Consider the following 27296-nt stretch of genomic DNA (forward strand, 5'->3'; position numbering starts at 1 on the left):
GCTGCAAACATTTTCCCACCATCCCAGGGCAATATTACTTACTGCAATTACCACTCTCCTTAAAAATTTGCTGTCCCCTTCCTTTAGCTCAGCAGGTTTGTTGGTTCCTGCTCCAGACAGTGCCTTCAGCAGCACCTAGGTGCCTCCTGCCTCCTGACCAGCTGGCTGAGGCCCCCAGCCAGAAGCCAAATCTCCTCTGAGTCCTGCTGTTGGCAACGGGAGCAGGGAACTCATTGAGTTTTAATTCCAATGGCCAATAATATTTCTGTTACAGCCTTTCTTCTTCTACCATAAATCTTTATACAGTGGACCATCTTTATGTGTTTAGTCCTCTTAAATACATAGAAGATTTTGAAATTAGATTTCTCACTAGTAATTTGTCCATAAAATATAACAGCAATTATGTGATCAGGTCTTTTGAGGAGTTATTAGATCCTCCTTTTCCCCATGTCAAAATATGTGAATTCAGTGTTTTTTCTTATTCAGTTTATTGTATTTTTTTTTTGCCACTTGGAAATAGCATTGCACTAATGCTATTCTATGCGGTAAAGTATGGCAGTGTGCAGTATCAGATCAATCCAGTGATTTTTTTCCTAATGGATAGCTCATTATTTTCAGATGTGCATTAATTGCTTATGTGCTACATTTGTGTCACCAGAACTCCAGTGTTAGTATTTCTCTGTAATTTCAAATCATACGCTTTATTTCTGTATTTCTTAGTGGTTATCCAAAAGCTTCATCAGCCTTCCTCAGATCTTATGATGTTACATTATGAATTAATTTTTTTGTCGTGTTTTTTAGTACTGTTAGGTTGGGTGGGATACTAATATGAGGAAGAAAATATAAAAAATGCTGGCTCAAAGGAATTGTCATATAAGCAGGTGTAATGTACCATACATTAGCTATCCTACTGGCTGTTGCATCTCTTCTTTTTTCATATCAGACACTAAGCAATTTGAACTAACATTCTTGGCTGCCTTGAGACTTAGTCAGATATCCACTTTGATCTAGTTTAGGATAATCATATGCATTTCCACTTTTGATCGAATCAGAAATGGTAGAATAAGAATGCTTTTATGAGCTGTCTTGAGCAAAGGTGAACTAACATGCCAGCTATGCAAATTGCTTCTTTCTTTTCAAATAATAAAACGAATGTTAAGGAACTAGACTGTTCCACAGGATTTTCAAAAACTGTCATTGATTTGTTTTTCTTCAAATAAAGTTTTCAATAGCTATTTTTGAATTCTATTAAAGATGACTTTTAATAATATCAAGTGTTTGCTTGTTTAACAGTACAGCTTTCTGCACTAGATCACAGCTTCTGTACGCTGTCAACCACTACCCATCTTCACCGCTTCTTAGAGGCTGCTTCACCTGTGTGTTAAAGTTCATAAACCAAAGTGATGCAGCAGTGGTTTCCATGGTCAGGCTGGTAAGCATGACGCTGCAGATCATTGAGTGGGACTTTTCTGACAAGGGGTCACCTCATTTTAAAAGCATACTGCTTGATTCAACATCAAGTTATAGGAAGATTTGCTGTTATCTTTGGCAGAAGTAGTATAAATAGTCTTATCTGATGAGCTCAGTTCCGGCCAGCCCATGTTGTTCATGGAGAACCTCAGGAACTGTACTGGTTCTGTGGACAGGAGCAAACCTTTCAGATACAGAGCCCATTGCTGTCCAGGGACTGAAGTGGCAGTAAAAGAGCTCCAGGAAAACTTTATGCTAAAGTATTTTATAAAAACTTAATTGATGTGCAGATTATTTTTTTTTTAGGTGAACTGCTATTTTAACTGTCATTTTTCATGCTTTAGAAGTTTGGCCCCCATGGCACTACTTTTCCCTAATTCTCCTCACAATTCTCTTGCCGTTCCTCCGGCCTGCCCTTGGAAGAGCTTCCTGGCCTGTTTCAGCTTTGAGGTCAGGATCTGCTCAGCCTTGCTCACTTCTTTCACCCTGACCTCTCAGTGATCTCGCCCATGAACTCAACAGCCCTCCTTGTGCTGTCTCACAGGTCTACCCTTTCCTTCAGAGCTTTTGTTGCCTATGAAGATTGAAATAATTTTCAGTCTCACTTATGGATGAATAGCTACAAACGCAAACTCAGGGTGGATAAAAGGGACACTTGGGACTTGTTCAGCACAGATTTGTGAAGCTGAAATCATGTTTAGCCAACCTGATAGCTTTCCATGATATGGAGATTGGCTGCATGGATGAGAAGAAACACTGGATGTTTATGTAGACTTCAGTAAGGCTTTCTCTCATAAAATCCTCATAGATAAACTGATAAACTATGAGCTAAATGTGTTGTCACTGAGGTGGACTGAAAACTGGCTGAACAGCTAGACTGGAAGGGTTATGATCAGCAGCACAAAGCCCAGCTGCAGAGCAGTCACTGGTGGCATACCTCAGGGGTCGATACACGCATGATGCTTTGCATGCTCTTACACGCACTTATAAAGCTGTATCACTGCTTTCCTGCTGCGCTGGGCTGACATCAGCCAGCAACTAAGCACCCACCAGCTGCTCACTTGCTTTTTACCCTCAGCAGGATGGGGGAGAGAATCAGGAGGGCAAAGAGAGAAAAACTCATGGATTGAGGTAAAGACCATATAATTAGGGAAGGGAAAAAAATGGCGGGGGGGGGGAGGGGGAGTGGGAAGGAAAAACAAGTGATACAAAGGCAATCACTGACGACCTCCCATCAGCAGACAGATGCCCAGCCAGTCTTTGAGCAGCAGCTACCTTGGAAAGTACCTCCAGTTTTATTGCTGATCATGACATTCTATGGTATGAAACATCCCTTTGGTCAGTTTGGATCAACTGTCCAGCTGTGTCCTCTCCCAAGCTCTCGCTCACTTCCAGCCTGCCTGCTAGGAGGGCAGCAAGAGGAATAGAGATGGCCTTGATGGAACTAAAACATTGGTGTGTTATCTACACTACTGTGGTCACAAATCTGATACACAGCACCGTATGGGCTACTATGAAGAAAACAAACTCTATCCCAGCTGGATCAGTACACCTACAAACCCCTCCAGCAGGTCTGCTTTGCTGTGATTTTTCATGTGACGGTGCGTGTGAGCCTGACAAGCCTTGTGGTCCCATGGAGCTGAGAGCTATTGTGATGACCAACATCTTGCAGTTTCTTGTGTCCTCTGCCTCTGTGTATCTGCTGCTGTCTCTTCCCTTCCAGTGAGATTGCAAGACTCTTGCCATCTAGGTAATGCCTGCCTTTTCCTGTGTTGGTACAGGTTTGTTGCAATAGGGTCTCTCACTGTATGTGCCAATAACATCCTTTTATGGGGAAATACAGTAAAGCCTAAGAGCATAAATTTGGAAATATTTTATTTTGATACAATTTAACGTACCTCATGTATTGAGTTTGTGTAGCAAAGTTTTGGTAGTGGGGGAGCTATGGGGGTGGTTTCTGTGAGAAGATGCCAGAAGCTTCCCCCATGTCCAATGGAGCCAAAGCCAACCGGCTTCAAGATGGACCCACCGTTGGCCAAGGCTGAACGCATCAGTGATGGTGGTAGCAACTCTGGGATAACGTATTTAAGGGGGTAAAAACTCCCCACTTGTGCAATAGAAACTGCAGTGGGAATGAGGAGTGAGAACATGTGAGTGCAGCAGCTCTGCAGACCCCTGGCCCAGTGCAGAAGGAGGGGGAGCAGCTGCTTCAGGCACTGGAGCAGAGATTCCCCTGCAGCCCATGGTGAAGCCCATGGTGAGGCAGGCTGTGCTCCTGCAGCCCGTGGAGGTTAACGGTGGAGCAGGTATCCACCTGCAGCCTGTGCAGGACCCCACACTGGAGCTGGTGGATGTGCCCGATGGAGGCTGTGACACGAGGGAAGCCCACACTGGGGCAGAGTCCTGGCAGGACCTGTGGCCCCTGGAGAGAGAAGCTCAGGCTGGAGCAGGTTTGCTGGCAGGGCTTGTGACCCCGTGGGAGGGACCCATGCTGGAGCAGGGCAGTGAGGACCCTCCCCCTGAGGGGGAAGGGGCAGCAAAGACAGCGTGTGATGGACTGACCCCAGCCCCCATTGCCCCCATTGCCCATCCCCGTGCACTGCTGGGGGGAGGAGGCAGAGAAATCGGGAGTGAAGTTGAGCCTGGGAAGAAGGGAGGGGTGGGGGGAAGGTGTTAGGATTTGTTTTTATTTTCTCATTACCCTACTCTGATTTGACTGGTAACAAATGAAATGAATTTTTCGCCAAGTCGAGTCTGTTTTGCCCATGACAGTAATTGGTGAGTGATGTCCCTGCCCTTATCTCGACCCACAAGACTTTATATTTTCTCCCCCCTGCCCAGCTGAGGAGGGCAGTGACAGAGAAACTTTGGCGGGCACCTGGCATCCATCTGGGGTCAACCCACCACACCGCAGTTGTAGATCAAGAACCCACAGAAGTAAAATTACTGTGTTTGTTAGCTTTGAAAAAAATCCCATTCTATAATTTCTTTTGCTCACCTAGAGCTCTCCCTGAAATCCTCCGGCCTTGTAGAAAATACACCTATTTCCAGATGGCAGCAGATGATAAAATGAATGATTCAGAATGATTCAGTCTTGTTTCTTGCTTTTTTTCCTCCCAGAGCTGCAGGTTTGTGGGTTTGTAGTTTTTGCCCAGTATAAGAAGATAATAAAGCAATAAAAATGCTTAATCTTATTGCCATATGTTTCAGCTGGGGGCATTCATTTAATACAAAAGCACTTCCCAAAGTGGAAGATGGCTTCATGTTTTTCTCTGTTTTCTAAAAACATTTTCCCTAATGCTCAAGACATGTTCCCGATGCCTGCCATTTGTTCTTCCTGCCTTTCAGCCTCCTTTCTCCCCATTATTAGCACATTAGGGACTAAGGAGTGGTAATCTTTAATGGCAACAAGAACTGCAGCAGGCTGTGACTGCTGAATGTGAAGAATATAAATTTCTAATAATATAAAATGGTGGATGCTGATTGCAGGCTTTGCATGCTCTGCAAATTATCCTTTTCTTGTTTTCCCTTTGATTCCTTCCATCTGAGTTTACTCCATGTAGTTAGTGTGTTGCTGCAGTCCCGGTAAACACATTACAGTCCTGAGGGGTGACAGCACTGTGACCTTAGGGGAACAACTGAGGAGGAGATTATTCCTATAATGCCTAAATAATTGATGGAAGGACATGGGTTTCTGAAAAGGGTAAGTCAGAGCACCTAAATTATGTCCCGATTTATTTATTTATTGTGTTTCTGCTATAGAGGGAGCCTAATGAGACTGATATCCTCGTGACAGTATCTTAAGGGTCATCAAGCTCTGTAAGTTCAGGGGAGAGATGAGCTATACCTGTAAGGAGAAGGAAGGGTTAGTTATGAACCACCAGTGCAGCCTTTGGCTTCTCCTGGGAGTGACCCAAGTCCCTGGCATGATATGGAAAGCCCTGGGACTCTGTCAGAGGTAGAGCAGCCCCTGAGCAGGACGTGCTCGTGAGACGTGGAGCTGCTTTGTACAGTGACCACCTTTGTGGTAAGACTTTTTCCATGTGAAAAAAAAATATGCAGTCTAACACAGGCATGACTTCCAGGGTGGATTTTACCTCTGAGCATACTGTGACCAAGTACAGCTGTGCTTACCTGGGCGAGAGGAGTTAAACACTAATGCATCAGAGTTTAAGCTAGCCTTGATTTGTGAGAGACTAGGAATAAATTTGATGTAATAAAAAGTATTGTGCAGCTAAATTTTCATACCTTTGGAAGCATCCTCTGCTGGTTTCATGACTGGGCTGGATGTGTTTCTGCTGTTGTCTGCTATAATGTCCTTCTAGTGCAAGGATCCCTGGATGGAATTGGCACTTATGTTCCTCTTCTGGACTTTGAAAGCCTTATAATAACTGACTGTTGCAGTGGAGGAAGGATTATCTTTTGAATCTTCAGAAGAGGAAGTTACTGAATTAAGTTTCACAGGGATGTGTTGGGGTCCTATTTGGAAAGCTAGAAAAGAGCTTTATTAAATTTGCAGGCAGCAATAGGCTGCGGGGACTTCCAGCACTGCAGAGAATTCAAGTTGACCTTGAGAAAATGCAGAAATGCTCTGGAAACATTAGTTCCACTTTAACAGAGATAAGAGCAAAGCTCTGTGCTCAGGAAAGACAGTTCTGAGCTGCACAGATGCAGAATGGGGAATGACTAACAAGGTAGAAATTCTGCTGAAGAAAGGCCGGGATGCGAACGGATCGTTCACTGAATGCAGGCCAAGCTATTGCATCTGACATTTATCAAGCCATTGCAAAAGAAGCAAATGTGCTGGGCTGTGTAAACAGGAGTGTTGTCTGATGGAGTGCCTTCTCCATCCAGCGTTGCTGCAGTCTCAGCTGGAGTAGCTGCTCCTGCGTGGGCACAGTACTCCACCCACAAGGGGCTCCAAATGGAAGTGGCAGTTGAAATGATCAGGGACCTCACAGGTGAGATCTATGAGGAAGGGGTTGAAGGAAGCAGTGGTTTAAGATACAGAAGAGACAGCAGAGGTTAATGTGATAACAGTTTATCGCAGAGGTTATTATGATAGTAGTAAAAGTAGTAAAGAGATTTAAATATCAGCAAGAAGCAGTAAGTGTAGGTATTAAGAAAAAGAGTCAAAGGATCTTGAACACTCAAGTTTCTGAAAATAGCTTGTAGGCTAACACAAAGGAAGCCTAAGGAATGAAATCCAACTATTGTAGCTGGGCAACTGAAAGGCTGCGAAGCCTGATAGTAGGGCTTTTAAACAGTTCGGTATAAATGAGCTATAAATGCCTGTACCACACTGGGAGACCAGCAAAGGCCAATATAAGACAGTGTGGGAATTAATGGAGAAGCTGTTGTAAATCTTGCCTGGGACACGGACACGATTTCTCAGTGTCTTGACACTCTTATATAAAGTCCAGAAACCTGTCATTGGCTCTGCTCCCATAAGGCCATAGCAAGTGCTTGAATAAACAGTAGCATAGCAGAATGGAATTTAGGATTATTTAGATGCAAAACTTGTTTTGTGTTTATATTCCTACTGGCAATTAACATGTAGTTTTTGTCTTATATTTTAGGTAGTTTGTTGCGTTTGGTGTCCTGTTTTATTTTCTTCATTTGCCTTCAATTTTAAGTCTTTTATGAAATCCATGTGGCTGATTCCTTCCAAGATGACTACAAGGACTGCTTTGTAGTTCTACCTTAGAATATATTTTATGTAGTTTTATGCACTAGTGTCTGCCATAATCTCCCAGCTGATATATGAATAGATTAATAAATGTAGAAGTGTATCTTCTAGGCCAACATTTCTATTACGGTCATTGAGAATGCAATAAAACTGATTCACTGTTCATGAAAGCATGCAAGAAAAGGGAAACCCACTGAATTTATTACAAGGCTATTCAATATGTTTTGTTACTAGAAGAAATTCATATACAGTTACATTTTCAGATGGTTTAAAATGTTCAGGGAGCTAGATAACAGGAAGTTAATTTTGCAGTCTGATAGGAGGTACTTGGTACTGTGGTATCCATACTGAGTAACCTATCTGGAAATTTTAATTCAGTTTTGTCAATAATTGTTTAACTTCAAAATATTTTTATATTAAATATGAACAAAAAAGAGTGATAAATGTAAAATGGAACATCTTAAAACAACTTTGGCTGTCAATCAAAGTATTGTATTTTTGTTTGTTTGTTTGTTTCAGTATTGTTATTAGCTCTAAATAAAGCAGATTAGGAAGATGAGACATTTAGACTATAGATCAGTTCCCAGAAAGGTGGTTTTGATGCAGGCTACTGGATGAAACATAGAAGCAACCAGAGCTTGAGTTTAAGTGTAAGTATTGGTGTAAACATACCATCTTTTTCCTACACAAGCAGTCCTGAAGTCTGAGGCAGATGCATGTGTAAGCGGTGCAGAAGTGTTGACTCCTTTCTTTTTTTCTTACCTTTTAAATACATGTGACCAGTTGCAGAGGAAGCGCAAGTTGGTGCTTGCTTTCAGACCTCAGCATCCCATTCCCTGTGCTGTGGTAGCACGTGTCTGTCTGGCACTAGCAGGGTGTTCATGTCTTGAAACCAGCTGAGACGTTAGGCAGTGCTACGCAGGCAAGAGAGGATTTTAATATGTCTGGAGTAAAGAATAAGAAATTGTATCCCTAATAAAGAGGAATAAAATGATATAAAAAAGAGCCTCTTGATGTGATTCACAACAGCTGCCTACCAGGGAGACTCTATGAGTATCTTTGGGGATTCTTCTGGCTCACATTGATGGAAAGGGAGGACTGGGCTAAGGGATACTTTAGATAAGTGGATAGACATTTCTTTATACATTTTTTAGAGATGAATGCTTATTAAAATGCTGGATCAAGGGGCTGGGATAGTAATATAAGCACATGTGGAAATAATGTACTGAAAAACCTCTGTGGTTTCATATGGAGAAAAAAGATAGCAGCCAGCTCTAGCTTAGTGGGCAACTAATTAAGCCAGCAATCTCTCTGTACATTGTATTCTAAATTCAGTACAAAGGCATGTATCAGCAAGGTGCCATATGACTTTTCCTTTATAGTTTGCAGTCGATTTCAGGAATGAACTATGCACCATCACCACAGCAATCATTTAAAGATGAATGGGTTGCCTGGATGTTAGATGAGACTCAGTATGATTAATGTGTCTTGTTCCTGTGCGTGATCATTTTCCTTGGTCATTTGTTCACACACAGGTAAAGCTTGTTGTTTCTCCCTCCCTGATTTTAATTGGATCTTAGTTAGAATGATAAAAATATGAGCACTTTTAATGTTTAACATTAAATTATATCGAGACAGTTGTAAGGAGTGAGTTTGCCATTGCTACATATTCTGCTCGCTCCATTTAAAACGGGGTGCTGTGTTTCATGATTCCTTCCCCAACTCCATCCACTATTTCTCCAATACACAGAGACCAACCACAGTCTAGAAGACTTTTATTACAGGATACAGGAGAAGCAAACCCCCCCCCAAAAAAGGTGTGAATTCTTCATGAGGAAGCACAGCGTGTGGTCTCAAAATGGCACCTCTCACCAAAGGAGTATGAGACATTTAACAGTGCATTATGTGGAAAACAAAACCTAGTGTGACCTGCCTCAGCTGCTTCTCTAGTTTCATTCTTTTTCCACTTATTCATAATGACCTTATTCTTCTACATTTGCAACAAGTAGGACGGGGATAATGCTGCACAAAGTCAAATACAAGAACATCCTCAAACAAAAACCTAAACCCTGAGTCTCCCTAGATTAGCACATTTCATTTGGCAACTGGTGGGGCACATCTGGCTTGCAGGAGGTTCGTATCTAGCCCTTTTCCCTGGAGGTGATTGAAAAGCAGTTATGTGAACCACAAGCAAAGCCAAGTGCCACCTTGTGCTCCCCAAGCCTGGGTGGCTGCAGGCACAGGGAGGCAATGAGAGGGGCAGTGAGCAAGGGGGGCTGCATGCAGCGTGAGCAGCCTGGCAGGCAGTGCTTGCTGTTCGCACTGTCTTGCCCCAAGGCCCCGGTGTGAGCAGCTATCTCCCACCTAGAGCAGCGGCCAGCCTCTGTCCCTGCTCACTGGCCAAAAAATACTTTTGATGATGGGATGTGAGTCTGTCTGGGAGACACAGGGAAAGCTGGCTGCATGGAAGAAGGAAAGCAAGGGAGAGAGAAGGAACAAAACTTTAATCAGGCTGATGTTGGACTATTGGTGCTAGATCAATGTATACATCAGTATTTATTCTGTGCTAGTGGCAGCAGAACTGACTCTTCAGGCTGACATTGCATGACTTGTTTTACAGGTCACAAAGCACATTCCTACATGTGTTCAAGATGCATTTTATTGGCCTGAACATGAATCTCTTGCTCTACAACACATGCAGTGTACCTATAATGTAGATCACTCCACAAAGGATTTCAAGGAACAGGACATGCTAGCATGAACAAGCCCAGCAACAATGTCAAGCTGCAGTGGAAAAAGGCAAACAACAGGCTCCAGTGTATAAACAAGAGCACACTTGGGAGACACGTGATGCCCTTCCACTCCTCAGCTACTGAGATCACCACGGCTGTGTTTTGTTGAGGTCTGCAACAGGAAACCAGTGGTCTGACTGTGGAGCTCCCAGGGGCAGACAACAAGGGTTGTCTAGAAAGCACAGCCACCACGGGAAGGTTAAATGAATTAGGGTTGCTTGAAGCCCCTGGAGGTAAGGGGTGGGACAATATTTTTCTCTGTCAGCTATGCCTAGCTATATCAAAAACTCTTGAAGCTGAGGAGAATAATTTGTTTGCTGTAACCATAAAAGGTAAGACTAGAAGCAGGTCATTAAATTGCAGAAAGAAAGTTTCAGTTTAAACATCAGGGAGAACCTTCCTAAGAGGACAAACAAACCGTGGGACAGGCTGTTGTGGGAGGCAGCCTGCTTCTTCAGCAAGAAGAACAGGTTAGACAAACATCTGCTAATAATGACCTGGGTCTATATGAGTCTGTCTAGGTGGTGGAGATGGGTTAAGTGCTCTTTTGATGTCCTTTCCTGTGTTGTTTTGTTATGAGCTGATGTCTGCAAGCTCTGCTGCAGTGATACAGCATTGGACCGCTTTTATAAGAGACCTACTGAGACATGCAAGGTGTAACTTTCTGCTGATGCTAAGGTATGTGCTGAAAAACTGCTTTGAATTCACTGGAGTTACAGTGGGGTTACATGGTGTAAATGAAAATTTAGCCCATAATTCTCTCCATAAGTCAATGCTGATTCTTAAAAGCACAGTTGGGCTGCCAGCACATTGGACTTCTGATTTTTAACAGGGTTCACAGTATTTTCAGAATGAAACATTCTTGAAAATGCCTCATTGGAAAATATAGGATCAGGCATCCTATAAGAAGAAGTATCAGATACGGTGATTTGAATTTCTGAATCTTTCAGGGGTTGTCTATGGCTAATAAACATGAGCAGGCAACCTAACTACAGATCTGAGTTGCATAAACGTACACCATGTAACTTTCTCCCAGGGTGTTCCTAAGGTGAAGCCGAATCATATCATAGGTTTTTGTAGCTTACAAAGCCCAGGTCCTGGTTATTATAAGGAGATTTAAATGATGTCTTTGTGACTGCTGGTTAAAGCTGTGTTGTTAGATTACAGCATGCAGATTCAGCTCTACAGAATATAAGCAAGCTACCTGGGGAGTGTTTTCATTAGTAGCTACGATTCCATGCCAATCATATATTTCTCCTGAACTTTCCTACTTTTTCAGCATTTTCTTTTCCAAGGATAAAATCAAAATGTTAGAGGTTACAAAACCAGAAAAATGATTCTGACTGTACCTTGGGCACATAATAACACCCATAGAAAGCAAGATTGTGATAACCGAGATAACAAGAACACTTCTGATTTTTAGTTAGACTTTTCCATGAAACCAGAGCTCACGTTTTTCTATCCAAACAGATGTTAAACAAAGGAACTATTTAACACCAAATTAAGTGTGTGCTGAAGCCAGGTTGTTAGGCAGAAGCACAGCTCTACACCCACTACTTTAAAATATATGTATGGATGGGGCTGGCATGGTCCCAACGCTTCCTAGGATCGTATTTCTTGCTGTACTTACAGTTGTGCCACATTTTAAGTGCTGTGGCTGGGTGTGCAAGGGTCTTAGGAGTCCAGGACTACACAAGACCCCAAGAGTCAGAGCCCTTCTAGAGTATCATAGGTTTAGGTGTCCTCATGAACTTAGTCAAGTAAGCCCTGCTGTTGCTGTTCCCTGGCACTGAGGTGGCGGGGCAAAACATCCCCTTATTTAAGTGACTAATTATCTATCACATGCAATACATTCACTGAGATGCTGGAAAGTGCAGTGTAACTGGTGGTTTCGTGTTTTATCACACACTGCTTCTCCAGGAAAGGCTGTGCTGAGATTGAACCTTGAAGGGGTCAGCCGTGCAGCAGAGTACTGTAGGGCATTACTCTAGGCAGGAGGCACTGCCTGCCAGACATGGCTGTGGGCAACGACAGCTGACAGCCACTGGCCTGATTATACAAAACAGAAACAACCCCTGTTCCTTGGGAAGCTGATGCAATTGCAGGATGGAGGTTGACACGGCTAATAAAACGGGGAATTTATCTTTTCCTGGTGAGAAAGAGCACTACGTCTGGAGAGAGAACAAGGAAGGATATAGAGATGTCCCGACATCTTTAAAGTTTTAGCTCTTGAAAAATTCTTTAGCGCTGCTCTGCATCTTTTCAAATATCCCATTAACATTTACAGAAGGAAGTCTATCGTGGTTGTTCAGCCACACTGCTTGCTAGAGCTGCTAGTCACCATTTCAAGTGACCAAATGACAGAGAATGTAGCTGGTGTACTGCACAGCCTTGTCAAAAAGAAATCAACCAAATCCAGCCTGCAGGATTACGTGGGAGTAGTGATAACTGTAGGGATTTTTGACCTCTGCAAGTTACTAGTTTTGCATATCCACATGTGTATGGCTTGAATAGAAGCACAGCAGTTTGTTATTTTCTAATTGAGGATTAAAGAAACTCTTCCCCTAAAAAGTTCTTAAAATTTCTGTTCTCTGGGTAAAAGCTATTAAGCTAGAAGTCATACCTTAGAGTAATACAAATTTTTTTTGTCCTTAAAAACCTCAAGGAACTCCAGACTTGCACCAAAGTCATAAGAAGACTGGAAGAAGTGGCATTCAAGTCAAAACAAAGCTTTGGATTCTGGTGAGAGGCAATACTGAGATAGTTGCTTCAGAAGAAACAGCTACTGAAAAAACAAAACCCCAAGCCCAAAACCTCCCAAGAAGAAACAGCTGGTTTCGGCCTATTCTGTGTTTATCAGTTTTTAAAATTTCAGCTTCACGGCTCCAAGCTCATAAACCCATGAAGAACATCTTTAATATTACATTATGAATACATTGCTATCAATAGGCAGCTCCAGTCAAACTACTGATGAATTGTACGTTAGAAATTGGTTTCAGTTCTCTTGGTGTATCGACAACACATGAGTTCATGATCTGACTTCTCAAGAGCGTGAATGAGGTAGTGTTGAATTAAAGCCTCTAACCCAAGTTAGTCCCTGCACAACAAAATGTTTCCATCCACACACGGAATCACGTGGATCACGTTTCGGCACTGACCCTATGGATTAAGTTAAAGCAATAGAACTCCAAATTTTATTTCCTTGCACAAAGAAGATTTTCTCACTGATTCCCACAATATAAATATACTTAGTGTGCTGAAACTGGGCTTGGCACTGTGCATGCTGTCTGGTAAAATGGTCCCTCCCTTCAGCTGTCTATAGATTGAAAAACAGACTGAGAGAAAGTTAACTAGTGAGAAGGCAGACAGCAAAAAAACTTAGAAAAACTTAGCTACAAGTCTTGCGATGAACGACAACTGTTTTGTTTCAGGTGTCTCTGTGTCTATTGATCGTAGCAGGGACTCATTACTTAGGATTGCTAGGCTGAATTTATAGACTAACATTCCTGAACTCATATGAAGTGTCATCACTTATCTCAGAAAAACAGTGTCTTTACCTCATAGCATATTGAGTGACTGAGTCTATTAACTTTTCCAGTTTTAAAGAATGCCTAGCAAGAAATTTTTTTTTAACACATTAAGTGGTCCCAGTGAGGCAAATATCAGCCTTTGCCATTCAGTGAAAACAGTGGTGTGCTCTCCAATGGACAATGAATCTAATTGTCATGGTACTTAAAGATTTGTCAAGAGGTGCTGGGCAACCTTAACTCCCAGGCATGTCAGAGGAGCTTAGGAGTGCTCAGAAACTTGCAGCTTCTGAGGCTTCTAGAAGAGGTGCTGGCATAGTGCTTATTCGGACTCATGAGCTCCATTCAGAGTCTTTCTTCCTTTCAAGGATGGCTAGGACCTAACATCTAGCTCATGAACCACACTTTCCTTTGTCTCCTGGGCAACATGCTGCCACTTAGAATTTCAGAGCATCGAAACACGTAGACTTTTAGTAAATTAAAATATGAAAAAAATATTGTTTTCAACTTGCAAAGTCTGTGATTTCTTCACTGAACTGATCAGGTTCCATTGCAACTGGAGGCTGCCTGGAGAACATGCTGGCCTGGGAGGCTGGTATGGAACCAGAGGGGGTGACACTTTTGTTTCTGTGACAACTCCTTAGTTCATTGTGTTGGTAGAGGTACCCTGACAATTTTTCAAACATGAAAAGTTACAAATTCTGTATTGTGGGCTACAGGATAGGCAACAAAGTTTTTGCCTGCCTGCTTCATCCCCATGAAAAACTCACGTAGTTCAAATTAAGCAAACCTAACTAGAATGAGTCAGCCTTTTTACTGCCATCTCAGCTGAAGTGATGCCTAGGAAGCACATACCTGTTTTCTACTCCCTTTCCTTGTAGACCTTTTCCCACCCAGATCTTTACCTACTCAACAGTTGCTCTCTCAGGCTTTTCCATATCTCTTTCCTTCCAGTAGCAGGTCACTCTTGGGATTGCCATGAGGACTCCTGTGCAGATTTCCTCCTCCTTTTCCTCTGCCTAACTTTTGTTGACTTCATTGTTGGGGCTTCTGTTTCCCTTGAGAGAGTTTATGACGATCCAGAAATCACCTCTGCTAGGAAATTATTCTTTTCCTTAAAGGAATGCATTCTTAAAAATAACACTAACCTTTCAGGGTAGACTCAAGAGATGACTAACATTTTGGCGAACTCCCAGCAGCTCATATTCTCTCCTCTTCTCTCTTTTCTTTCAGTTCCATCGTGTGGATTTTATAACTCTAAAACATAATTGGAAAGCATGTCTTTGTTTATCTCTTTCACCGCACTTTTTTTTTTTTTTTTTTTTTGTGTGCATCTGTAACTCATTTTGCTATCTGAAAATATGAAGGACTGAAGAAGTAACAATGGGTAAGCAGTGTCCTTGTTTTCTCTAGGTCCTTTCAGATACACTTTTTGTCTTACTCATTTTTTGCCATCTACGGTGAAGACAATGCAAGCTTTAGCATTTTGCAGTTGACATCCTCTGTAATAATTCTCCACTTCTTTTATCTCAGTCTATCCTCTTCATATTTAAAGGTTTTGGAAAGTATAGTCAATATAAATTTCTGCTCCTTTTCCCTTGTCCAGCTGAAATGGTTTGGGGATTATTTTCTTTTTTTTTTTTTTTTTTTTTTTTAATGAAGAGAGCCAGCATCCTCTGCTAAATCACATAATTGCCAAATTGAAAAGGCTCCTGGATGCTTCTCTTTCCCAGCACATGCTGTTCTACTGTTCACACCATTTATTCTAATACTTGTCAGCTACGCAGTGCCTTTATTTTTTTAAAGACTAATCCGCTTGGAGACCCCATGAGGATAAGTTTTTGTCTTTTTTCAAGGAAGACATGATCAGAATGATTAACTTCTGAAGGAGAAAGAGGTGAAAGCCATTGCACCTGCTGGTTTCCAGAGCAGTTAAAGTCACAGAGGTGGCTTCAAGGCCAGGTTTCCAGCAGTGGCAAGTACCTTCGGTTAGGGTGGCAGGTGGCCTGGTCCATGTTGGCTTGGGGATGGGAATGTGGAGGCTTACATCAGCAGGAGGTATCTCTGTGATTGTGCTGAGGCCAAAAGGAAGGATGCTGGGGACACAGCCCTGGAGGAAGATCTCCACATCATTGACCTGAGGCTAGCTGCATTAGATAATTCTTTCTGGCATCTGACCAGACTCCTTCAAGAATGGTTCTGGAACCCATTTCATTTGCCATCCCCCACTCCATTTAGTCTGTGCTGGGAATCTCATTTGCATCCACATCGTTCTGCTTGTTAGAAACCTTCTCCTAACATCCAGCCTAAGTTTATTACTTATGCTTATGGGCTAGGTTGCAGAAAGCAGCCAGAAGAGACAACTATGATCACCAATGGTATGTCTTACTGGCTCTTTTACGGGTCTTTTCCCCCCTAAATCAATTTGCATGGTATATTATTTTAATAATATCAAAATACCATAACAATATAATTAGATATAATACAATAATATAAAATATATAATTATATATTTAAAATAATTTAATAATAAAACGGTCTTTTTTTTCTAATCAATTAAACAAGTCTGTCTGTCATGATCACTTTTTTCTTTGATTTTCAGCCAGAGGTGAGTTTTCCCTTAGGATGTCACTTTATCCCATCTCACCAGCTCAATGGCCTCATAGGATGAATGCAGTACCACACACCTTCTGTTGGACAGCTGCCATTGGGAACATGGGAGTGTGCCTCCTAGTGAAAGTGGCTCAGAGACAGGCACACACTGGGAACATGGAGACTCCATCAACTGCACTTTGGAGATCACAGTGGACTAACAAATAAGCTCCAGAATAGTTCAAGTAGCTTGGAGTCAGTCAGCGGTCCCACCTGAAATAGCATTGCCCCATTTATTGCTATGCTGTTGGAGATGTAAGCAATGAAGGCAGGTGAGTAGGAGCCCCATGGGAATAAAAATGAAAGGCATTTTCCATCATGATCCTTTGACAGTGCTATTCCCTCCAGTGGGCCAAGATCAGTGATGACAGATCTCCAGGGCATGCTGCAGCGTGTCCTGTAACTGACTGAGAGGGTCAGTGGTGCACTGCCCTGTTTGTTACCTGTGGTGTGTTGTGCCTTTCTGTGTGGCTCATTTCCCTTTTCCTTGGTTTGATGTAATTTTTACAGATGAAGAATAAATGGAAGGATCCAAACAGACCTCAAGTAGCTTTTTCCGTTGACATAATGCTTTATGCTTTTAAAACTGTTTCAAATAAATATGATAATTAATAAAGATAGTCAACAAATTAGGAACAAAAGGCATTTTTGGTGGATGAACAAAGACCACCCAGCATATCGCATATTTCCCTCACATACACCTATCTTCTCAGCCTTACCCTAGCCAATTGCTACACAAACAGCTCTAATATTACAATTCTAAATATTTATTGGTTATGTCTAGATTTGCTAAAATCATAATTAAAAAGCATGCTATATGCTTGCTTGACCAAAGAATTACAGAGCATCCCAGAAATGATAGAAAACAGGGCTGCTAGGAAATTTAGTTGATCGTTATTTCCATTGCTTCCATGGCCAGTTGTCATCCCGAACAGATGTTTGTCTAGCCTGTTCTTAAAACCTTCACATCAGTCATCGTGTTGCTTTGGTCTCACAGCTAAACCAACATTGCTCTTCAAAACCTAGCCCCCAAACACCCCCCACCCCCCAAACACCCCCCCCCCCACCCCCCCGCTCCCTAGCAACAGCAGTTATTACTCCCAGAAATTCCCATCCTGCACCCCTAATGAAGTTGGTGTTGAGGTGACAGTTTAAACTAGGGATGTATTTTACTGTTCCTGGGTAAAAAAAAAAATCTCACTAGAGTTTCATTCCATAGAGCCCACTGGCACAAATTAGAACTGCAGTTTCTCACCTGGGCACTCAGAAGCAGGTTGTGTTTTCCAATCGCAGTAGCAGCAAGGGTAGAAACTCATTCTTCAAAAGTCTTGGGAGCCTGCTTCTCCTTTCTCCTCATGTATAATTTTTTCTTTATATACTCATAATAGAGAACACTTCCAGTGCTCTGGCACCTGTGCCAGACTGTGAAGTGTGTTAAAATTATCACTTTGCATTTCCTCAAGCACAGCCCCAAAGCACAGCTAGATCTGCCAGCTGCAGAGTTTTAAGTCCCTCAGTTCCCCACCCACCTCCTCACAGGTGAGGAATATGATTCTCTCTCAGAGACTAATAACTGCATGTGGCTTGGAGGTGAGATAATTTCCGAGACCCTAATAGAGAATTTCTTGCTGTGGTCCTGCTCCTGCAACAGTGGGGCTCAGCAGCAGCACATTGCTAAGGCAGCTCTGACTAGCCATTGTAGGGAAAAGAGAGCATCTCCTAGGAAAGGCTTGAATTCTTAAGACTGGTCTTGAAAACCTACTTTTGCAGACAGCCCCGTTGCCAGTGCAAGTCTGCAGAGAGCCCACACTTGGTATCTTCATGTAAGGAAATTCCTCATCAGGAGTAGGACGCTGAGCTTATTAGCTGCAGCCTCCAAATAACTGAACCATTGCTCTGTGCAGAGCACAGCACCATCATCTCATCTCCAGCTGACACAGACTCAAAAGACAGTTGCAAAGTCCATATCCAAAGGGGGAAAAAAAAAAGGAAAAAAGAAAAAAGGGTGCAATCCTTTTGCCATCTGGTAAGTTGTAAAAAACAAACTTTGCTATAGCGGTTGCTAATCTTTGCCTGGCAGCTAGGATGCTGAACAGACACCCCAACTGCAAAATAAAACAGCAGAAGGCAGGTACACACCTGTCAGGAAACCAGCAGAAGGTTTTAAGTTTAAGTCTATAAGGTTGAGTCTTAGGGTTAAGTCTTAAAGATAAGTCTTAAGATTGAGTCTTAAGGTTGAGTCTTAGGGTTAAGGCTTAGGGTCGAGTCTTTCGGTTGAGTCTTAGGGTTAAGTCTCAGGGTTAAGTCTTAAAGGTTAAGTCTTTAGGTCAAGTCTTTCAGTTAACTCTTAAGACTGAGTCTTAAGGTTGAGTCTTTGGGTTAAGTCTTACAGTTAGGTCTTAATGTTAAGCATTAAGGTTGAGTATTAGGGTTAAGTCTTAGGGTTAAATATTAGGGTTAGGTCTTTAGGTTACGACTTCGGTTTAAGTTTCAAGGTTAATTTAGGGTTACGTCTGAGGGTTAAGTCTTAAAGTTCAGTCTTAGAGTTAAGTTTTAAGGTTAAGTTATAAGGTTGAGTCTTAGGGTTAAGTCTTTGGGTTAGAGTCTTAAAGGTTAAGTCTTAGGGTCAAGACTTAGGGTCAAGTCTTTCGTTTAAGTCTTAAGGTTAATTCTTAAGGTTGTGTCTTAGAGGTTGAGTCTTTGGGTTAAGTCTTACAGTCAGGTCTTAATGTTAAGTTTTAAGATTGAGTATTAGAGTTAAGTCTTAGGGTTAAATATTAGGTTTAGGTCTTTAAGGTTAAGACTTAGGGTAAAGTCTCAAGGTTAAGTTTAGGGTTAAGTCTTAAAGTTCAGTCTTAGGGTTAAGTCTACAGGATAATATAAGTTTGAGTCTTAGGGTTGAGTCTTAGGGTTAAATCTTAGGGTCGAGTGTTTTGGTCGAGTCTTTCGTTTAAGTCTTAGGGTCGAGCCTTTGGGTCGAGTCTTAGGGTTAAGTCTTAGGGTTAAGTCTTAAAGATTAAGTCTTAGGGTTGAGACTTAGGGTTAAGTCTTATGGTCAAGTCTTTAGGTTAAGTTTTAAGGTTAACTCTCAAGGTTGAGTCTTTGGGTTAGGTCTTACAGTTAAGTATTAAAGTTAAGTTTTAAGGTTCAGTCTTAGGTTTAAGTCATAGGGTTAAGTCTAAAGGTTGAGTCTTAAGGTTGAGTCTTTGGGTTAAGTCTTACATTTAAGTCTTAATGTGTAAGTTTTAAAGTTGAGTATTAGGGTTAATTCTTAGGGTCGATTCTTTTGGTTGAATCTTAAGGTTGAGTCTTTAGATTGACTTTTAGGGTCACGTCTTTCTGTTGAGTCTTAGGGTAGAGTTTTTGGATTAAGTCTTAGGGTTAAGCCTTAGGGTTGAGTGTTAAGATTGAGTCTTAGGGTTAAGTCTTAGCGTTAAGTCTTAGGGTTAAGTCTTAGGGTCGAGTCTTTCGGTTGAGTCTCAGGGTCGAATCTTTGGGTCGAGTCTGAGGGTCAAGTCTTAGGGTCAAGTCTTAGGGTTAAGTCTTCAAGGTTAAGTCTTAGGTTTAAGTCTAAAGGTTAACTCTTAAGGTTGAGTCTTAGGGTTAAGTCTTAGGGTCAAGTCTTAGGGTCAAGTCTTAGGGTTAAGTCTTTAGATTAAGTCTCAAGGTTGAGTCTTAGGGTTATGTCTTTGGGTTAAGTCTTAAGGTTGAGCCGTAGTGTAGAATCTTAGGGTAGAGTCTTAGGGTTGAGTCTTAGCGTGAATTCTTAGGGATAAGTCTTAGGGTTAAGTCTTAAGGTTGAGTTTTACGGTTAAGTCTTAAAGGTTAAGTCTTAGGGTAGAGACTTAAGGTTAAATATTAGGCTTAGGTCTTTAGGTTAAGACTCCGGCTTAAGTCTCAAGGTTAAGTTTAGGGTAAAGTCTTCAGTTTATTCTTAGGGTTAAGTTTAGGGTAAAGTCTTTCAGTTGAGTCTTATGGTCGAGTCTTAGGGTTGAGTCTTAGGGTCGAGTCTTAGGGTCAAGTCTTTCGGTTACGTCTTATGGTTAACTCTTAAGGTTGAGTCTTTTGGTTACGTCTTAGGGTTAAGTCTTAAAGGTTAAGTCTTAGGGTTGGACCTTAGGGTTAAGTCTTAAGGTTAAGTCTTAAGGTTGAGTCTTGAGGTTGAGTCTTTGGGTTTAGTCTTAAGGTCGAGTCATTGGGTTAAGTCTTAGGTTTGAGTCTTAAGGTGGAGTCTTAGGGTTGAGTCTTAGGATTAAGTCTTTGCGTTAAATCTTTCTTTCGGTTAAGTCTTAAAGTTGAGTCTTAGGATTGATTCTTAGGGTTAAGTCTTAGGTTTGAGTCTTAGGGTTAAGTCTTACAATCGAGTCTTAGGGTTAAGTTTTAGGGTTAAGTCTTAGGGTTAAGTCTTTGGGTTAAATCTTAAAAGTTAAGTCTTAGTGTTAAATCTTAGGGTCGAGTCTTAAAGTTAAGTCTTAGTGTTGAGTCTTAGTGTTAAGTCTTAAAAGTTAAATCTTAGGGTCGAGACTTAGTGTTAAATATTAGGGTTAGGTCTTTAGGTTATGACTTAGGGTTAAGTCTCAAGGTTAATATAGGGTTAAGTCTTCAGTGTAATCTTAGGGTTAAATCTTAGGGTTAAGTCTTAAGTTTGAGTCTTAGGGTTGAGTCTTAGGGTCAAGTCTGTTGGTTAAGTCTTAAGGTTAACTCTTAAGGTTGAGTCTTTGGGTTAAGTCTTACAGTTAAGTCTTAATGTTAAGTTTTAAGGTTGAGTATCAGGGTTAAATTTTAGGGTTTAATCTTAGGGTCGAGTCTTTTGGTCGAGTCTTTCGGTTGAGTCTTTGAGTTGAGTCTTTCGGTTGAGTCTTAGGGTCGAGTCTTTGGGTCCAGTCTTAGGATCGAGTCTTAATGTTAAGTCTTAGGGTTAAGTTTTAATGTTGAGTCTTAAAGTTCAGTCTTAAAGGTTTTGTCTTAGGGTCGAGACTTAGGGTTAAGTCTTAGGGTCAAGTCTTTGGGTTAAGTATTAAGGTTATGTCTTTCAGTTGAGTCTTAAGGTCGAGTCTTTTGGTTGAGTCTTAAGGTTGAGTCTTAGGGTTGAGTCTTTGGGTTAAGTCTTAAAGGTTAAGTCTTTAGGTCAAGTCTTTCAGTTAACTCTTAAGACTGAGTCTTAAGGTTGAGTCTTTGGGTTAAGTCTTACAGTTAGGTCTTAATGTTAAGCATTAAGGTTGAGTATTAGGGTTAAGTCTTAGGGTTAAATATTAGGGTTAGGTCTTTAGGTTAAGACTTCAGTTTAAGTTTCAAGGTTAATTTAGGGTTACATCTGAGGGTTAAATCTTAAAGTTCAGTCATAGGGTTAAGTCTTAAAGTTCTGTCTTAGGGTTGAATCTGAGGCTTGAGTCTGAGGGTTTTGTCTGAGGGTTGAGTCTCAGGGTTAAGTCTCAGGATTGTTTCATAAATTTCATAATACGCATACGTATCCGAAAACCTCTCCCCTAGGCGTCAAGCCGATTCTGCGCATGTGCTGCCCTTAGTTTGGGTGGGGCGCTGCTTCCATCTAGCGAAAAAAATTGGTTACTGCAGCCAATCTATCTCACATAGGCTGCAAAGTTTATTAAGGAATGGAATCAATAAGGGAATTCTTCCCAAGGCCCATATAAGAAGTTGTCTGGCTTCACATCTCGGTGGATGAAGTTCTTAGAGTTAATGTATTCAATTCAACTCGTCTAGATAAAAAGGAAAAAAATCACTCAAGAGAGACTAGGCATACACGTTTTTCCTCATAAAAACACTAGCAACATTGTCTTGACAATAAAAGAGGTAATGAAACTTTTTATTGTAAAATGTAAGGGCATGAAAGAGAAAATAATTCGATAGACAATACATAAACCTCTCCAGCTCTTTCCCCATGTCTATTTTACATTTGTTTCCAAAAGCTTTCTCGGGTGAATTGCTTGTTTGGGGGGGCTCAGGACAAACCCCACCTACTCATTAGTTGTCCTTGAGCTCCCTGAGCTCCCAAGTGAAGCGAGCCCTGATTAAAAACAAAGGCTTTTTCAGAAGCAGTAATCAATGTAATAAATTTTAACCGCAGCACCCCAAATTCAAGTGACTCTGGGTGGCAGTGGGGAAGTGAGGGGCTCACTGGGGACACGAAGGTCAAAGGGCTCAAAAGCAGCTTTGACCATGCGTAAAAAAAAAAAAAAAATAGGTGACCGTTTTCCTCAGCACTTTTCAGGGCACCGTCACCCCCTTGTCCGTGAGCCAGGGGCTTTCCAGCTTTCAAGGTCACCCCAAGGGCACTGAGGTCTGTTGCTCCTTTCTTATCACAGAGGTGAACGGTTGTTGCGAACAATGAAAAAACTCAGTGCTATTTCACAGCTTTGTTGTTTTGTCTCTTTTCACAGCTCCCTGCGTCCTGAAGATGGAGAGATTTCTGCAAAAGAAGAGAGGCTCTTCTCGAACAGTACCACAAGGTTCTGGAAGCTCTTTGTCCGCACGTAGACCTTTCTGCCACCTCGGTGGCTGCTCTGAGCACCTCCAAACCCTGATCGCTCCATCCTGGAGACCACCAGTCTGGTCTTCAAACACGTGGTGTTGTGTCAGCCCAGACCCTTATTACATATAGGGCATCACGTGGGGAATTGTGAAGTTGTATCCCGCTAAGACTTTATACTGTGGGTCTTTCAGCACCGACCAGAACCTTTCAGGTCTTGATTGTAGTAATTGTGCTGCCTCGTCTCTTGTTGGCAGCGGAGTCATGATCTCGTAGGTGAGCTCCTTGGGCATCCAGGCTTCCGGGCTCATTGATGGATTTGTTTCAGTGTTGAATTTGCTTCCCACAGGGTATATTTTTTCTCCTTGTCTTTGCTTGCGCCTCTGCAGTCTTGCTGCTTGTGTTTCGTTCGGCTTTGCTGCTTGGCCTTTGGCTGCAGGTTTGCCTTTGGATTGGCCGCTCACCAGCAACACGGCCCCTGGGATCCCTGGCAGCTGCCTGGAAGGACATAACACAAGGACTTTGCCCGAGGCCATGATGGCTTCGGGGCTACATCCTGCCCTGCAAGCCATGTGCCTCTTGGCGCAGCCTCCGGTAGCTCAGGAGGGGAAATGCCCTCCCCAAGCCGGCACCCTCAGCTGACACACAGCTGTCCCCAGGCCACACCTGTGCTCTCATGAAGGGGAGGAGGATCCCCCCTGCTTTGAAATGGGGGCTCCCCTAGCCCCATCGCACTGCCCTGTGCTGCTGTCAGGCAGTGATGAACCCAGTGAGGGTTTGGGGCTCTCACCGGGTCGGCAAATAACCCGATGCAGATGCTCAGTCCTGAGCCCCCAGACTCACCTAGCCTGGCGCTTCGTCCTCTTATTCGTCGCCGCCTTATTGTGGAGTTCCTCCTGTTTGTTAGTCACCGAGCTGGAATCAGCAGGCAAAGGCGCTTCAGGAAGTCCCGCTGCAAATGGGAAGGAGAAACCTCGTCAAGAAGAGCATCACCGTGATGCTCCCAGTCCCAGGGACATGGAGCGGTGCTCACATCTCATCCCAAAACATCCAAGGCAGCCGTTCTGCTCTATCCACTGCCTCCCCAATACCAGCAAAAATGATATGAATCACTTAGCATAATTTGGCGTTAGCAGCTGAGAAGCCTTGGCTGCAAGCTGTGAAAGCTAAAATCTTTGGATTTACACCAGAATTTTTCCCTACTTGGACAAAAGGAGGCCTCGAGACAGCTGCTTTTATCAGCATAAGGCTTGAGGAAAGCGGGTGAACCCCTGTCTGCTTTCACGTGGAAAGGATGATGATTAACCTGTGCTCCATCGCTCTGGGGATTTGCTTATTCCCCTACTCTTTTTTCAAGGGTTCTTGGAAATAAAAGGTGTAGAATTAGCAGGGAAATCTGCTCTCATTCGGGACATGGATTACTCAGTGCTGGCCAGTAAAACTAAAGATGTGTCCTAGGAGCTGTCTGCTTACATGCTGTACTAGCAGACACCGTGCATCTCCCACCAAGTTATGGCTGGCTTGGAAGGAGGTTTACACCGAGAGAAGGACAGGCTCTGATAAATCCCGAGCAAGTCAAAACTATGTGCAATATTCCTCCCCTAGTTTCTAAGAAACGCAAGTCTTCCTTGAAGCGGTACGGGTTATACCGGCTGTAATAAATTAATCTATCAAGATCCTGCCTGAGATTCTGTTTGGGGGATCCTAGGGTTGAGCAAAAAGGGAAAATATCTGCATGAGTGCATGTGTGGAGTCGAGGCAGGGTGCCCGTTGGATCAGTGGCCCGCCATGAAGGGTCTACAAAGTCTCAGGTGGTAGAACTTGACGCCTTGAGCGTGCGCCAAGTTCCTTTTCCCCAGCAACCAGCGCTCACTGGGCTCCTCGGCGAAGGCACTGGTAGCGCTGGGGTTTGGAAAAAGGGGAGGTGGGTGATGTAGGCAAGCCTCTTTTGGAGAGGGAATGTTAAGTCATTTCCAAGAATCCGAGCATCCTGGCCCACTCCCAAAGCCAAGCTTGGGAGAAGAGGCTGTGCCAATGTGGCACGAAGCTTTGGTGCAAGCATTTGACCATCATTGCTGTGGATTATCCTATCGGAAGCCGCTTGCCCATGCTATGGAAAAGAGCCGGGAACTGCCTTACCTTGTGTGTGTTGCCTGATGGGTGGCAAATCCTCTTCTTTCTTCCACATGTCTTCACCAAGGGCACGCCTCAAGACCTTGAGAGGGTGCCTGGACTGAGATTTGGGCACAAACTCCAGTTCAAACCTGGTGACAAAGAGGTGACAGTGGCAGGACCAAAGGCACCACCAGCCCTTTTTGCTCTGCTCCCAGCCAGAGCTTGGCACCATTGTAAAAGGTGTTTTTTTCCCCAAAAAAATCATCTATTCCCCATCCCCAGGGAGCATCCCAGGAAATGGGGTCACCCAGGAAAGGTGTCCCGGTGTCCTCAAATCCTTCCTCCATCCCATCGTTTGCAGGAATGACAACAGGGCAGAGCCACAGCAGGACCCCCGTGGTCACTTGGGGAAAGGACTCACTCAGGAAAGATGATGACATGGCTGGTGCGAGTCAGGGAAGAAACAGGTACCATCCGGGACACCATCATGTCCAGCAGCTGGGGAAACTGCAATGGAGGAACACGGAGATGCCAGGACATCCTCGACGTGACCATGACACTCGATCACGGAGGAGTTCAGGGTGGCATGAGCCGCTGGAGCCACAGGGAATCCAAAACACTCACTATGAATGCAGCCATTCTGAGGTTTGTCTTCCCAGATATCTCTTCCAGGAAATCATAGTAGAATCTCATTTGCACCATCCTGTCTTCAATGAGGAGCACCCCAACAACTCTCAGGACAAGTGCAATGCTCTTCCCCTTCGCCAGGCAGTGAGACAGGAGGGACATGGTGCCTACGATGCATGCCTCCACTTTGCACCGGGACACGTGGGCATCCTTGGCCACCTTGGCATATTTCACAAGCGCCAACACCTTATTGTCTGGAAAAACCACACGAGAGGGATGAAGGCGCTCACCCTGCAGCCCTCCCCGAGGGGTTCTTACTGCGCGTGTCCTGTTTGCGGACCAGCTTCGCAGAGGGGCCAGTTTGCTTTTCGCAAAGGGATGTGATAACTCCCATCTTCACCCACACCATGCAGTTGTTGTCCTACCAGACAGGTCATCCTCGTTGTCCATGAGGTTGTGGATGTCTCTGAGGATCCTGGACAGGCGAAAGACAGGCTTCTGGATAGTGACGATCTCTGTCCCAACCTGCTTCTGTGTGGGGACCACGTCAAAGGAGCCGAGGGTGGGAATTCGTACCCCCTGGAGCAGAGAAGAAGGGCATGAAGGGTGAAGAGGGAAGAGCTGGGGGATGGCTCCACCCAGGGATGGTACCTCGGACCCTGCCACCTCCCGCTCTTTGGAGGCATCAGCTGGGACAGTGGGGAGAGCTTTGGGGAGGAGATGCCGAGTCCTCTCCTTCCTTTTCCTCTTTGGAAAAAGCAGGACTTGGGGGCAGAAGCCACTCAAGGGCATCCAGGGTTCTCCAACAACGGATCAGCCTTGCAGTAGAAGACTACCTAGCAGAGGTGCCACCACCCTTGCCCGAGCCCTGTTTTGTCTCTCAGTGGGGATTTTGTGGGGAGTTCCCTGCTTTTTGAGGAGGGAAGGAGCAACTGCAGCCCAAGCTCCATGGCCATGGGATCCCCCCAGCTTCTCTAGGGGGATGAGGAAGATGCGGGTGTCACTCTACCTTGTGTAGCAAGAGCTGTTGTTGGACGTAGCTGGCCACTGCGTCCCAGATGGCTGTTTGCTCTGGAAAGCAAAGGAAAACCAGGTCACACTCTGTGTCTGCTGGCTCTGCCTGCATCCCACCCCCACAACGCCACAACTCTCAGTCCTGACAACACTCCTGTAGTGGCTGTGGGTGCTTGTACCTCTGAGGGTGATGCTGGGCATCATGAAGATGGGCTTCATCCCATCCCAGAAGTCCATCTTGTTTTGCCTTATGCAAGCGGGTCACTGCTTTGTGGCAACAGCCGTGTAGGAAGCTCTTCCCTGTGTTCACCCCAGAGATGCTCCTCCAGAGTGTGGGAACAACCACCCTACACCCCCTTTTGTACCCCTGCATGGCCTGTGTCACAGACCCGGTGTGACATCACAATGATGCCGCCACTGCTGACTTCACCATCCAAGGTGAAATGGTCAGCAGTCACCTGCTGCTTGCTCTGACACAAACCTTTTGCCTGCTGTGACATTGCTGCTGCTGAAGCAGTTTTAACCACATGAGTAGCCGACTGAGAGCAAAAGGACAAGCACCAAAAGCGGGCCAAACACTGGCAGCAAAATTTCATAGGCGCAGAGTAAAGGGACAAAGGGAGGATTAGAGTGACCTCTGTTGAGGCTGAGCTCCCCTCCTTACAGTCAGGCTCCAGCAAGCACTTGGGACCAGAGATCAGATGGCAGATGGGCTGACAATGGAGTTTGGGGGCGTTTCTTCCTCCTCCTCCTTTTTTTTCCTGCTAGCTGCCCTTTTCTTCCTGTTATTCCTGGCGGGGGTTGTCCCCTTTTAATTATTTTCCTTCTCCTCTACTTCTTACTTGCCCTGCTTTGATCTTCCTACTCTTTTCCTTCTGCTCCATTTTCCTCCCCCTCCTCCTCTTCCAAGTTCTCTTCTTAAT

General features: G+C 43.7%; 1 protein-coding gene across 4 annotated transcripts; it reads right to left on the reverse strand.

Moving 5' to 3' along the window:
- Positions 1–21899: 21899 nt before the first annotated feature.
- On the reverse strand, positions 21900–27296 carry LOC121089195 (coiled-coil domain-containing protein 81-like). 4 transcript variants are annotated; one of them, XM_040596222.1, is made up of 9 exons: positions 26553–26581; positions 26369–26430; positions 26011–26195; positions 25785–25938; positions 25357–25613; positions 25154–25239; positions 24757–24881; positions 23461–23569; positions 21900–23115 (listed from the first exon to the last, which is right to left on the reverse strand). In XM_040596222.1, exons 3-9 carry the CDS (start codon positions 26149–26151, stop codon positions 22740–22742), a joined length of 1248 nt encoding a protein of 415 aa, XP_040452156.1. In that variant the 5' UTR covers positions 26152–26195; positions 26369–26430; positions 26553–26581; the 3' UTR covers positions 21900–22739. The 4 variants fall into 4 exon arrangements, with proteins under 4 accessions (XP_040452156.1, XP_040452157.1, XP_040452153.1 ...); XM_040596223.1 differs by lacking the exon at positions 26011–26195 and having other exon boundaries at positions 26553–27296; XM_040596219.1 differs by having other exon boundaries at positions 25785–26195.

Source organism: Falco naumanni, chromosome 5 (assembly GCF_017639655.2).
Source record: "Falco naumanni isolate bFalNau1 chromosome 5, bFalNau1.pat, whole genome shotgun sequence".
NCBI lineage: Eukaryota > Metazoa > Chordata > Aves > Falconiformes > Falconidae > Falco > Falco naumanni.